The sequence below is a fragment of the Euprymna scolopes genome, chromosome 43 (assembly GCF_053919585.1).
Source record: "Euprymna scolopes isolate OS-2025 chromosome 43, ASM5391958v1, whole genome shotgun sequence".
Classification (NCBI taxonomy): domain Eukaryota; kingdom Metazoa; phylum Mollusca; class Cephalopoda; order Sepiida; family Sepiolidae; genus Euprymna; species Euprymna scolopes.
The window spans coordinates 33,902,894-33,918,007 of NC_136524.1; the positions used below are offsets into that span (position 1 = coordinate 33,902,894).

General features: G+C 32.0%; 1 protein-coding gene across 1 annotated transcript in view; it reads left to right on the top strand.

Annotated features, from left to right (window-relative positions):
* The window catches only part of LOC145268275 (exocyst complex component 8-like), a 149,125-nt gene that overhangs the window by 96,334 nt on the left and 37,677 nt on the right, over nucleotides 1–15,114 (top strand). Inside the window, exons 8-11 of the mRNA XM_080123646.1 lie at nucleotides 1,603–1,758; nucleotides 6,074–6,125; nucleotides 7,008–7,152; nucleotides 9,621–9,801. Coding sequence (XP_079979772.1) covers nucleotides 1,603–1,758; nucleotides 6,074–6,125; nucleotides 7,008–7,152; nucleotides 9,621–9,801 — 534 coding nt within the window. The remainder of the gene's footprint in view (nucleotides 1–1,602; nucleotides 1,759–6,073; nucleotides 6,126–7,007; nucleotides 7,153–9,620; nucleotides 9,802–15,114) is intronic.

Here is a 15,114-nt window from a genome sequence, read left to right on the forward strand (position 1 = left end):
GAAAAATAAAACTACTTTATGAATTTACTTGATTTTTGGAATATGATATTTTCATTTTATCATGGGTACATTATATAGATTTTTTTTTTTTTTTTTTATATAAGGAAAATTCTGGACAAGAACCAAACTTTTAGCCAATGTATCATTATGATGGTTGAAATATAAATCTTAAAGCAGATCCAGCGAGTCTGCCATACATCCATAGGAAAGTGAATCATTTACAGCATTATGTGGGCCTGCTATGAAAGTGCACATGAACACCGTAGAACATGATCTGCAAAAAAATATTTAAATTCATGTATGGTGCATCATCGTCAACTTTGGCATTCTGTTTGGATGAATTTATGTGATGACAACAGCACGGTTGCACAGAGAGTGATGCATTTAATAATGTATTGTCTCAAATCTCATGAGAACGTGAATTAACTAAATAAACCAAATATTTTTTTTTTTTTTTTTAACTTTTTTTTTTAGTTTACTTCTGCTTGACTTTCAAGATCAATGAAATCGCAAAGTTACAAAATATAAAAGTCCACCATAAACAAATTCCTGATTAATCTCCCCCTTAAGTAAGAAACTTAATCAAGTCTCCAATACCAACTATTACTACGATATTATCCCATTGATTATTGTACACACAATAACCCTTATCTCGGAGTAGCTTCCGGGCCTTGATAAGTAGTGATCCCCCATGTAAAAAAAAAAAAAAATGTAATCAGTTATAATCAACTAACATACTTCCTAACTTCTGGCATGGCTGCTACCAGAAGTGTTGACAAGGCAAGTTGGCTGACTATAACTAAGTAATCAGTTAAAATACAGAAGAAAAGGACTATTGTTTTGTTTCTACATATAAAAAAAAAATCGGATCCTTCATTTGAGGGGGAGGGGCTGAAAGATCACACAGATTTAAAAAAAAAAAAAAAGAAAAAAAAAGGACTCGTTTTGTTTCTAAAATAAAAAAAATCACACAGATCAAAAAAAGAGGAGGCTAAGTCATTTGATGTTAAGCTGGTTGTCTAATATCACATGATCTAAATTTTCTAAGGCCAGAAATCTGGGGTCTCTTTGGTACACTATCACCCATTTCTGACTCTGTCATAGCAAGATGGGTCCTCCTAGAGTAGGACATTTTTATTTTGTCCCAGTTATTAACCACTAACTAGCAGACCCTAACCTCTGGCTATTAAAGGAGTAGTCTATCAGGCATGTGTATGCAGTGTGATGAGACATGGTCAGTGAATGTTGAGGACATGCATTGCATGGAGACAAATAATCTGGGAATTATATGATGAATGTGTAATGAGTTTTAAAGACAGATATAATTCTGAGGACCTCAGAGGAAGATTAGATCCGGGCAATATAAGATGTGTGCAATTTAACCTTATTTGGAAAATACTAGCTTTGGCAATATTTTTTTTACATAGCCAGGTCCAATATTTCTAATATACTTCCAAGCATTTTTTTTTTTGTTTTTTTTTTGTTTAACATAATTTCTTAAATTGAGACTTTTTAGAAAATTACTTTTATTGATGTTGACCTTAATCCAATTCCAACAATAGTAATAAAACAAACAAAAACTGTTTTTATTCATTTTGGCAGCATTTGAAGATGAAGAGATCAGCGTTATTCAACAGCAACAAGATGAAATGGAGAGGAGTGTGCTTAATACAGACTGGATCCAAGAACTTCCCGAAGACCTAGATATGTGCATTGCACAGAGAGACTTTGAAGGTGCCGTTGATCGTGTAGAAAGAGGTGAGTCTTGATCAGTGATTAACTTTGAATAATTATAGGGAGGTGACTTGGTAACACTCTTTGCTAAACTACTCGTACCAGAGGCCAAAGTAATCCAGGTATAGTTTTGTACTGTCAGTTTAAGAAGAAGAATCTCTACTCTCCACCATTTTTTGCCAGCTGCCTACCCACACAAAAAAATACAATATAAAAACAATGTAAGAACACAATCCAACCGAAACGTTGCACAAATAAGACTCAAGATGAGAACAATATCTGATCAATACAAGTAATATAATGTAAAAACTCATATTAATAGATATATTAGTGACCTGGTAAGGCCACAGGGGAGACAACCAAGCACAAAAACCCTAAGCAAAATTCATCCCAAAGCAGCAAAACTTAAGCTGGCTTCCAGGGCACTATATATACAAATGTAAAATTTGGAGGCAAATTCGGGCATATTTTATTGGTTTGAAAATATTGGTTCTTTTTTTTACCAATTGTCATCAAATTTTGACCATAGAATATTATTATAATCTTTAAAAAAGCCTGCACATTTTCATGTAGTTTTGTCTCACAGAAACAAAGAAATATTCAATTTGGCTACAAGTATATATATGGATATATATATACCACCTTTTTTTGGCAATTTTTTAAGTTTCCAATCTCGGCTACTCTTGATTAGAATTTAACAAATGATGGCTCCTTGGAAAAGTAATGCATGAGCCAATTTTTGGCACTTTTTTACAGCCATAAAATGTTTCAATTATAGTCATTTGTTTTCCTAGTTTTGCATATGAATTACAAAATATCTGATATTTTCCCAAAACTTCTGGCCTTGATAGAGAGGAGACTAAAACTTGCTGCTATGGTTTATGTTATACCGGTCTTCCTTGAACAGAGGAATTTACATCAATTAGCACTATAAATAGCGCTAGTAATTCCAACACCGGTGAGAGAGATGTGACTGCACTTCAACTGCTAGCTAAGTTCCCAGCAGATATACACGCTTTCCTATCTTTGTACATTATTGTTAATACACTTGTTCCTTAACCGAACCTCGACTTGATTGTTCTTATTTTCACTGTTGTTCCACAACACAACAGTTTCTAATGATCCGAAATAACAGCAAGGGGAGACTTGATTCCAAATATTTCTCATATGTTATATCTTCCCTCTTTGGTTTTCATACATAAAGTAAATTTCACAGTGTATAAGGATTATTTGATACTGTAGATATTCATGATCGTGCCCTATTTCCAGAAGAGGAGAGATATAAAATAAAAAATATTTGGAATCAAGTCTCCCATTGCTGTTATTTCAGATCATTTGAAACCATAGCAGCGTTTTAGTCTCCCCTCCATCAAGGCCAGAGGTTTTGGATATATATATATATATATATATATATATATATATATATATATATATGCCGGTGTTAATCGTGACACCCTGCCTTGATAATTCCCTAAAGGATGAAATACTAGTATCTGTAGGTATTTAATAATTATTATAGTAAATAATTATGTCAGCACTTTCAGTTGAAATAAAGTCGGTCAATTTAGCTCTTATGGGCAGATTATCATATAATGATTAGATAACTTTGATAGACATTAAAAACATTTAAAAAATAAATGTTTAAATTTCAACAATATTTCTCACGCTTAACGGTAGCCGAATGGATTTAGTCCTTGCTAATGGCATCAGAGATGGCTTCTGTTGCTGGGTTTGAATCTCTCGACCGGTGTTGATCGTGACACTCTGCACTACTGATTCCCGAAAGTATGGAACACTAGTGTCTGTAGGTATTCAATAATTATTATAGTAAAAAATTATATATATATATCGTGCTTATGCAGTTTAGTAAAGATATTAAAAAGCGAAGATAAAGAAAAATCTCTATGATGTACATGTCTGTTATGGAAGAAGTTCTCATAAAAAAATCGCTTAATTTGATCAAGTAGTTTTTTTGGGTGGGGGAGGGGTTTACAGAGGAAAATCAAATTTTATTGAGACCCATTGCTACGAAGCCATCTTAGCAATTGCAACTGAAGAAGATGGGTGGGGTGGGGGATAACCGATCTAATTCTTGAAGTTTGCCAAAACGCACATGAAGTTCAAATAATTTTATTAATAAATTTGGAAACAATTTTTGAAAGAAAAAAAAAAACAAAGCAAAAAAAGAATACCTAAAATTAATAAAAAGTGTAAAAATAATCTTGTCAAATTATCTTTGCTAACCTACACAAGCACCATATATATATATATATATATGTGCTTATACAGATGAATAGCTCCTCTTAACCAGGTAGAGCTTTTATACCAAGATAGAAGCTCTACCTGGTTAAGAGGAGCTATTCAAAAATTAAATATTAAAAACATGAAAAATAAAAGTTACATAAAACTGTTATCAAATCATCAGGTCAATAAGGATGAAAATGAGAGGAAAATGGAAAAGACCTTCTTTAGGCTATGGCATTTTGAAGCTAAATGCTTCTCGTCAGAAGAGTAGAATAAAAAAAAAATTACATTATAACACTTATGTAGGTATAAAAAGATAAAACTGGCTTGAGAACATTTATATTAGAAATGAAAAAGTAAAAAGATATGGGGTGACTTAATCGGGACTATTAAAGGGAATGGGGATGAAGAACGAGAAGTGTTCACAGGAGAGGGAATAGACACCAGAGAATAGAGAAGAAAAGATGAAAAAAGAAGTAAAATAGAGAAATACATAATAAAAGTAGGGGAAGAGAAAGGAAAAAAGAAAATTTAAGTAGAAAAAAGACAAAAAAAATAAAAACAAAAGTTAAATCCCATGGAAAAATAATCCGCATGTGGTAATCGTCCAATAGCCATGACCTCTAGAGGTTCTTTTCCTGACTGTACTAACATGCAAAAGTTTAAATGTAATGTGAACAGACATTTCACTCCTCTCCTCCAATAGTCCCCAGTAGACATAGTCCCAAATAGTTATGGTGGTTTCAATCACCAATTATGGGTTCGCTGTCATTAGTTTTTAGGGATATGCTTACGACAGGTTTTGGAGGTTTTTCTTTGAGGGAGATATTTTTGGGATGAGCTAGATTCAAAGAAATATTTTCAGCAAAAAAGTTTTCAGAGTTTATAATCAAATATGAGAAAAACGAGAGGCATTGTTATACAGTAAACAAAACAAAATAAGTTAAAAAGGCATATATTCACATAAGAGTTAATTTATATATATTTGAATGGAAGATTTACAAGAATAGGAAAACATGAATATTTTAGAGTTCTTGTAAAAACAAGGGATTCATTGGCTGAGACATTAGAGGAAGTTTGGATCAATTAATTAAGAGCTGTTAGTTTCAGGGCTCAGAGAAATCGTTATCAAAACTTCTCTATTCAATTTAATAAATTATAATTCATTGAAAGTTGTTTTTAAGAGTTAATGCTCATTTGTTTGTATATTATAATTGGAGTTCAGTGAAAATATTTGAAATATTTCAATGAATAAAGTATGATATTCTAGAAGTGTAAGCCATGTTTAGTTTCAGAACAGTTTCCGATGGTTCGTTGTTCTACACAAGTCCTGAGAGGTGACTGGTATGCAGTAGACAGTTCCACAGAGCAAAAGATTCTTACCGTATCAAGACAGAAAAAACATATGTGAAATTGCTACAGAAAAGGTTTAATATTTATGGAGCAATTCTGGCTTCTGATTGGTTGGTAGCAGAACGTGAATTAATTCGATTCGTCAGTTCCTAGCAGCATTGTCTATAAATAGGATCACCCGACTGTGTGGGATCATACCTCATTATAAATCAAAAATATTGTAAGACGATAATATGATGAGGTTTGTATGTGTATTAATGTTTGTGTGCATGAGAGTGGAAGGAAATGTTGTAAAGACAAGCGGCCACAGTGGGGGCACCCTTATGACACCAGTCCATAGACACCAGTCGATAGAGCTCCACTGGTTTATTGCAAAAAAAAAAATCTGTTCCTTTTAAAGGATCTGTGTAGTTTCCAGGAAAAACCAGTTCAAATTCAGAAAGTTTTCTGATTGGTCCAAAATATAATTATTTATTTTTATTTAGGATAGTGATGCATATAAACACGTTTTTGCATTTTGATTTTGTACGTTGATGTTAAAATATCGACGCTCCATAGTAGCCCCTTACATTCAAGTGCATAGTAGCCCCTTACATTCAAGTGCATTGTTTGGGTTGAAAAAGAGGATAAAAGAAAAAAGATTATACATTCTTCTTCAATAAGAAAAACATTTAATATTTTAAAATGTTGTACACCTATAAACACTTCTTGTCATCTTTATAATTTTGTTTTCTTTTTCTAGTAAATGAATTTCTCAAAGACTGTCCAAGGACACCGGCACTGAAAGAATTTAAGTGAGAATTTTTATTTTTCATGTGTGTGTGTGTACCATGTATGCATTTTTAAAATTAATTATCTAAAATAAGTTTCTACTTTTCATTTCATGCTGTAAAAATTATTTGGCAATTCTTTCTTATAAAATCAAAACTCGAAAATGAAACTATTGAATTTCAAGTAAGACCAATGATATCTACTTAATTATCATGTCACAGTAAGGACTATATCCAAAATTTATGAAAAACGATACTGGAGAAAATTATATTCTTTGTTATTGTAGTAAAATATGACAGCCGAAAAACTGAGTTTTCATTTAAAAAAAAAAAAAAAAAAAAAAAACACACACAATGATAACTACTTACATTTTTTGTCAGTTTCAACAATAAACAATGTTATCTACTTAATTGTCATGTCACGATTAGTTAAGTATTTCTGGAATATTACATAAAACACAGATTTCCATGAAAACGCTCAACTACCTACAACCACTACAAATGATTTTACCCACTCTCTATTTGTGCCTAAATCTAAACGCAGATTCCATGGACAAAGCTTCTTTCTCAGAACTGTCTGCCTATGGAACATTGTTCTACTGGTTTGCTTTCCAGTTAAATACAACATGGTAGTCTTCAAATTCAATGTAAACAAGTTCTTGTTGAGCTGTCCTCATAAATAATCAAATTCTACCCAATTTACACCATTAATGATTACTACACTAACACTTTACAAGTATAGTATCAGAACAGATGCTACTCTTTGCCAAAAGGCCAAAAGTTGTTATTCAAAATTATTTACAGCCAAAAAAAAAAAAATATTCTTTTTCAAAATTGTCTGCAGAAATAAAAATGAAACAAATTGATGGAATTAAATTTTGTTTTCTCGTTTCCTTTTCCTTACAGGGCTCGTATAGATCATCGAATTAAGCAATTAACTGAAGGATTGATGAGTGAGTTACAAGTCACACCGGAACGTTCTCTTAGAGGAGGACCCAGGGCTGCTCGGAGAGCTGTAGCCCAATTAATACGTTTGGGAAAGTCTGCACAGGTCTGTATACACATTTCCATCCCCATCAGGTTTTCATAAACATCTATTTTTTCGTTTATTTAAAACTAGCAGTTCAGCCCAGCTATGCTCAGGCCCTATGTGCTGTTCATAACTTTATGTGCATATATATATATATATATATATATATATGTTTTAAAAAGTTTGACTCCTGTCCAGGTAACCTACATCTAAAATGTCAATTGGTTAGACCCAAAATTGGCGAAGGAGTTTGATAGTCTGCAAAGGTTAACTCTTTCAACTTTGACCTCTTGGCAGCCAAATTTTTATCCAAAAACTGATTAAAAAGATTGCTGCATGTCTGAATATCCTTTATATAAAATTGGTTGAATAGTTTGTTAGAGACCGCAAAAGTCAGATCTTTTAAACTTTAACTCCTTGGCAGCTAAATTTTTAACCAAAAACTGATTAAAAAGCTTGCCCTATGTCTGTGTACACTTTATGCAAAATTTCAAATGTTTAGACCAAAAGTTGGCTGAGTAATTTGGTAGACACCGTAAAAGTCAATTTTTTTTTTTTTAACATTGACCCCAATTTAGACCTTTTAACATTTATTGTTTAGGGCTCAAATCAAATTATAAAGATTGATCCATGTCCAAGTTACCTTCATCTAGAATTTCAAGTGTTTAGACCCAAAATTGGCAGAGGAGTTTAGTAGAGTTTTAAAAGGTCAAATCGTTGAACTTTGACCCTCCTTGATAGCCAAATTTCTAACCAAAAACTGATTAAAAAATTTTCCCAAATCTCTAGTCTGTAGACTGAAAATTGACAGAGTAGTTTGATAGGGAAATTTACACACACAAACACACACACACAGACAATTTAATTTTTATAGATATATAGATTTGTTGCTTGTGTTTATTTCTTACATTTCTCATATGTTATATCTCCCCTCATTGATTTTCATACATAAAGTAAATTTCACAGTGTATAAGGATTATTTGATACTGGAGGTTTTCATAGTCGTACCCTATTTCCAAAAGAGGGGAGATATAACATATGAGAAATATGTTATATATGTATTGCCACGACATGGGTCATGGCAATATATATATATATATATATATATATATATATATTTTCTCTCCTTTTAAAATTGAAAATTGTCTTGAACTCCTTTTCAATTTTTTAATTTTGAAATCATCTTGCCTGATGAGATCAATTACGATTGAAATGGTCTGCACATCATATAAATATATATGTATATAATTTCCCCCAAACTTCTGGCCTTGATGGTGGGGAGACTAAAACTTGTGGTTATGGTTTCAAAATAATATAAAATAATAGCAAGGGAGACTTGATTCCAAATATTTCTCATATGATATATCTCTCCTCTTTTGGAAATGGGGTATAACTATGAATATCTCCAGTATCAAATAAGCCTTATACACTGTGAAATTTACTTTACATATGAGAAATATTTGGAATCAAGTCTTCCCTTGTTGTTATTTAAAATCATTTGAAACCATAGCTGCAAGTGACTATGATTGAAACATTTTATGGCTGTAAAAAATTGCCAAAAATAGACTCTGAATGATGGATGAACCCCTTAATGTGTGACCTTAAGGGCAAATGTCACATAGCCCACTATACAATTCAGTTCATTACTTTTCCAACGAGCTTTTTGTTAAATTCTGATCAATAGTCGCTGAGATTTGAAACTTATAAAATTGCCAAAAAAAAGTGATATATGTATGGTATTATGTAGCCAGACTTTGTTGGGCACTGTGTAGATTATGTAGCCAGACTTTTTCCTTGCTAATAGTCAGATGGTTTTGTGGCCAGGTTCGAATCTCCCAACCAGCTGTAATCATAACTCCCTGCATCCTGAAAGGATGAAACATAATGTCCATAGGTATTAAAAAAATTATCATAGTAATAATTTTATATATATATATATATATATATATATATATATATACAGGGTGCCCATAAAGTCTGGCTACATAATCTACATGGTGCCCACAAAGTCTGGCTACATAATGTAGTCAGACTTTGTGGACACCCTGTATATATATATATATATATATATATATATATATATATATATATATATATATATATATATATACATACATACATACACACACACACACACATTGGTGGCCAAATTGAATATTTAAATGCTCATATCTTTGGTTCTATGGGACAAAAGTACATGAAAATTTGCAGGCTTTTTGAAAATTATAATATTATTTTATGTTAAAATTTGATGATAATTGGTAAAAAAGAACCTATATTTTCAAACCAATAAAATATGCCCAAATTTGCTTGTATTTGTGTGTATATAGTGTCCTGGAGATCAGCTTCAGTTTTGCTGCTTTGGTTCCCTCCTCTGTGGCCTTGCCAGACCACTAATATGAAGTACCAGCAATAAATATCTTGTCTTGCTAATTTTCGTTTGAGATTAAATTATTTTTTATTTTTTTTTATTTTTTTACTATTTTCAGGCCTGTGAATTGTTCTTAAACAATCGTAGTGCCATCATTAAGTACAATATCCGTCAGCTAAAATTTGAAGGTTCAACAACTCTCTACATCAAGCGATTATGTACAGGATTCTTTTCAAGCCTCTCCGAAACGGGAAGAGAGTTTATGAAGGCCTTTCCCAAGAATTATGGTTGTTACTCGGGTAAGCATAAATCTAGCAAAACAATAGTTCCTGTCCAGAATTCCCCTACCCCCCATCAAAAAACAAAAATAAAAGTAGCTGTGACAAAACGAAAATATTATATTCCAATAATCACATAAATTGATCAAGTAGTTTTATTTTTATAAAGAAAATCAAATTTTATGAGTAATCAAAGAATGCCTTTCTTATCCGCCATTTTGGAAGCAATCTAAAAAAAATAAAAAAAAAACAAAGATCATAGCATAATTCAAACTTACGAGAGATTCATGTTGTAATGCCTACAAATCCCCATTAATCACTTAAAAATGATTTTCTTTATAAAAATAAAAGTACTTTACAAATTTACAAGATTTTTGGAATATAATATTTTTGTTTTGTCACAGGTACATACAGATTTTTATTTTATTTTTGTTTAATATATGAGGAATTCTGGACAAGAACCCAGAGAATGCCCATGGCTATTCTGCTTGACGGCTGATCTCTTTCTTCCTCTTACAGTTTAAAAATGTTTCAGTCTAATTTAGACTTTCCATTTTTGAGCCATGTTGATGCAGTACCTGCATTTGTCAATATCCAATTTTTTTTTTATCTAACTTCTATTGCTTTATAGTTTAATACAAAGAAAAATATTCGTAAAAAAAATTGGTAGAAAAAATTATGCTACTTAGAGTTTGCATGATAGTAAGTAACTATGATGAATATATTTAAGCATTGTTTTTATTGGAGGAAAAAATATGTTTTTAAGCAAAAAATATTCACTTTCAACTAAGGTTTATTTTTTGTGCAAATTTTCGGTTCTTATCCAGAATTCAACCTAATTAAAATATATATATATATATATATATATATATATATATATATATATATATATATATATATAATTTAAAGGAGATTAGAACAATAGTCTAAAGAGCAAAGTGTATTTTAATGTAATAGTAAAATTACTAGTTAATTAAAATACAGGGAAAGAAAAAGTGCTCGTTGTAATTTAGATATATAATAATTATCAATTACATTACTAAATATATATATATATATATATATATATATATATATATATATATATATACACAGAAAAAATCTTTATGATGTATGTTCCCGTCATGGAAAACAATTGTCATATCCCAAAAATTATGTAAATCCATTTATTAGTTTTTTCTAGCTAGATCATTTTTTTTATGATTTTTCGCTATTAGTAGTACATTACAACCATTACAAGGCTGATTTTAAAATCTTGGTAGTTCCAATGTAGTTGCCTACCTTTATTTAATAAATATGGCAGATCAAGACACATCATTCCTGTGTAAGGATACATTCTTGCCAATCAGTCTAACAGTGACTTTGTTGGTGTCAGGCTAAGATGTAGTCCTGTTCAGAAGTTCAACTTCCCAGATAATACCTTCTCTTTAAGAAGGGGTTAGTTTATCAGATTTTTTGTGGGCTAGAATGCACTAATCCTACTGCATAGGATTTTCAACTAAACACTGGAGAAACAAATTATTGCATTTTTTGAATTATCTCCCTTATCTTCATAAATAGCTCCTCGGCTCTAAATCTTATTTTTTATATGAGCAACTCTAAAACATTTTAAACAATAAGGAACATTTTCAAGGAAAGTTTTTTTTGGGTTTTTTTTCTTTGTGTACTTATAAGTCACATCACTTATCAAGACTCGTGAGGATAAGAGTTAATGAATTTCTCAGAAGGACAGTTAAAAACAACATAGGTGTTGATACTAATAGATAAGATTGACCATAAATTAGATTAAGAGTACAACTCAATCAAACTTGAGAATGACCACATTGTAGTCAGCTGGAAAGCACCTATGTGATATTATGTTCTACAAATGGATAGTTTTTCGGAAGAAGCTTTCCTCATGGAAGTTCTGTTTAGTAATATTTTTTTCAGATTTGTCTTGCAATTTTGACTTTTTCTAAAGTTAGATCATCATTTTGTTTTGTTTTTTTTATATAGATGGAATTCGCTCTAAACAAAGCATAAAGTCACTTGATATAAGGAGTTAACAAGAATGAAAGATTATTTGTGCAAAGCCAGGAGATTCCTATTGAGCTTAGTTTTTAAAAGACCAAAGTTGTAGGTAGAAGGAAAACAGTCAACAGGAAGAGAGTTCCATAAACCTGCCATTCTTAGAAAGAAGCTACTGGAATAAGAAGCTGAACAGGCCTTCACGACTGAGACAATTTCTTATTTTTGTACCTTTTCTCCACGTTAAAAAATGACCCTGGTGTCTAACTCTGGTTCTCCCCTCCTAACTGATTATCTCAATTTTTTAATTAAATTTTTACCTCAAACAAGGCACAGTGCCACTTTGAAGTAGGAGGCTACTATTGGGGACATAAGTTGCAGGGATATTATAAAGGGAGATGAGCAGCAAGATGTCTGTTCACATTACACTTGAACTTCTGCATGTCAGTACAGTTGGGAAAGCAGAATCCTGGAAGGGAGTTCCAAAGTCTAGCAGTTCTGTGAAAGAAACTATTGGAATAGACGGCTTTCTTACATCTAGTAATCTCTACTGTGTAGGGGTGGGATTTAGCTGCTAGTCGGGTTTGTCAGGAATATTTATGTCGAAGGGGTACAAGTGCTTGTAGTCCGTCAGAGCATTCACCATTAAAATACTTGTAGAACAGGCAGAGGGATGCAACATTTTGTTGATGGGACAGAAGCTGAAGCTTAAATCCAGGAGTGAGAGGCGAGTAGTAGATGCACCAGCCCAAATGTGACAACGGTACTCCATACATGCAAATGCTCTCGTCTAAACGTTCAAATTGATAGTTAAGTAAAACTCTTAGAACATATATTTAAGTGCAATTTAGGGAGAAATATTCTCACTGTCAATCATAGTCAAATAAAGTTCAGGTTGACAATGCGTTATATCAATGGCCAGTTACCACCAATTTTCTGCAACATGCAATTCCCCTTTTTTATGTTTAGCTGGCACAGGGTCAATCGACTTACATTCCCTACATTGCTTCACTATCTCTCCTGAACATCTTCCATTGTGATGTGCGGATTCACTTTTCTTGCTAGGTATAAAAGTTTGTTCCTTTCTGAAATGATGCATGCTTATACAAGTCCTTTAGGTGCTCTACATAGATATAGCAAGGCCATATCTTTCTTTTCCTTTAGCTAGGCTTTCTTCACTCTAGTTAGCCCGTTTGCTTTATTTTTCTGTGATGGGACCAAGGTGACAGTTACCTTCAGTCTGAATTGCTTTATCGCATTCATGTTAAAAGTTCTTAAGTTTAGGAGGAAAGCAAATTCCAATGAAACGGAGAAGCAAAGAATGTAAGCAATCATTGCTATCTTCATCATCAGCATTCCTAGACATCACTTTGTGATTCAGTCACCATATGTCCATTTATAGTCAATACAATTTGTTTAAATCTAAATTCCTGTGTCTGTTGTTTCTGTGATGGAACTAAAGCAACAGTTACCTTCAGTTCGAATTATCTGATCAAGTCTCCCAGTGTTCCAAGTCAACGCTTGATAAGCATCTCCGTTGCTCCCTCCTGTCTTGATCCGTTTATCTCCTAACACTTCCAATTCAACCTACCAAAGTTTTTTTTTTCCACTGGTCCCCTTTCTATAAGCACCTTAATTTAACCAAATTGAATAGAAAATTTTTGGAATTTATAAAACTTGTATGTCAACCTTTGTGAATAGCTGTCATCTTCATCAACTATTTTTATCTTGTTTCCAAGATAGCATCCTCCATGTTATAGGATTTCATTTAAAAAGTTTCTTAGCGGATCAAGAAGAATGGGTCACATTTTTTTTTTTAAAGAGTCGGTGAATCAATATTCAGAAAGGGAATCAATAGATGTACAATGATCAAATTTATGCAAATTTTTCATATGATTAAAATATTATTTCATGATAAAACTCCCAAAATCAACTTTTTGTAACCTGTCAGTCTCTTGAGACTTTCAAAAAAAAAAACAAACGTGGTGAGATGACAAACAACTATGGAAGGCAGTAATTACTGAGGATAGAGTTAGCATTCCTATCCCATCACGGTTAATCATCTGACGAAGGAATAGTTGGCTGAAACATCATGAAACAAAAACTATGAAGATGAGGATAACAGTTCACAAAATAAATAAATTAATAAATATTCAAATTACTCTTCTCAAAGGATTCCAATAAAAAATGATATATAATACCATTCGGTATGTACCAGATGATGGAAGACTAGATAAGAACTGAAACTTAGATTTATAAGATCAAAGAATCCAACCTTGATTGCCTTTGGCGTAGTGGATACGGGCGTTGAATCTCTACAGTTCTAGGTAAGCATTGTTTGAAGATAGCGGTTTCAATCTTACTCAAAGCAGGACAGAGAATTAGTTGGCCAAAAAAACGTGATGAGATGACAATAACTATGGAAGGCAGTAATTACTGAGGATACAGTTAAGACTCAGTGTTCCTATCCCACCTGAAGAAGGCCAAAGGAATAGTTGGCCAAAACATCGTGAAACAACAACAACTATGAAAGTAAATGTTGTTCCTTATAAGAGAATAGCTATTACTGAAGACAAGGGAGATAATCTGAGGTGGTGCTTCTATATTATGAAAAGAAAAAAATATTGAATTTTAAGTAAAACAAATAGCACCTATGTAATTGTCATGTTGCAAATAGTAATATATCAAAAAATTATGAAAAACGATAAGATAGAAAATTAATTATTCATGAAAAAAGCATTTGTAAAATCTATCGATTTTAATTGGAGAGTTAACAGGGGAGGTAATTAAGTTTAAATTTCTCAGAAAAGTAATTTCGATAAGTTTTGAAAAGTTCAAATAAGTTATTTTTAAAAAATTCACAAATTATGTATAGATGTTATGTCTACTTTTGTTTTCTCAATAAATTCTGTCTGCTACAAATTGTTTTTTACCGAGTTACTTCCCCTTTTGCTTATATCACATGAACGAATATGTCCAACCCAGCATGTAACTTTATCAAACTGTTTTTAATATAGGAACCGTTTTTCATCAATAATTAATTTTAAAAGTACACAGAAGTTTTGTTTCATTTCCTTAGGATAGAATTCTATGTTTTCGTTCTTAAATAAATTTCTGCTTCTTAATACAACCTTGAGATAAACTATTTTCAGTTTTTAGTTTATGAAGGCCGGTAAGTAACCAATCAATATTACCACAGGTTCAATTGTTTTTCTTTTTTATGTTCGTTTCCCCCCCCCCCAATGTAAACACAGAATTTTTTTAAAATGGTAAATGTCAGCATGTTACTTACGGAACAACGGTTACTTTGGGGGTTGGGCAGCAACA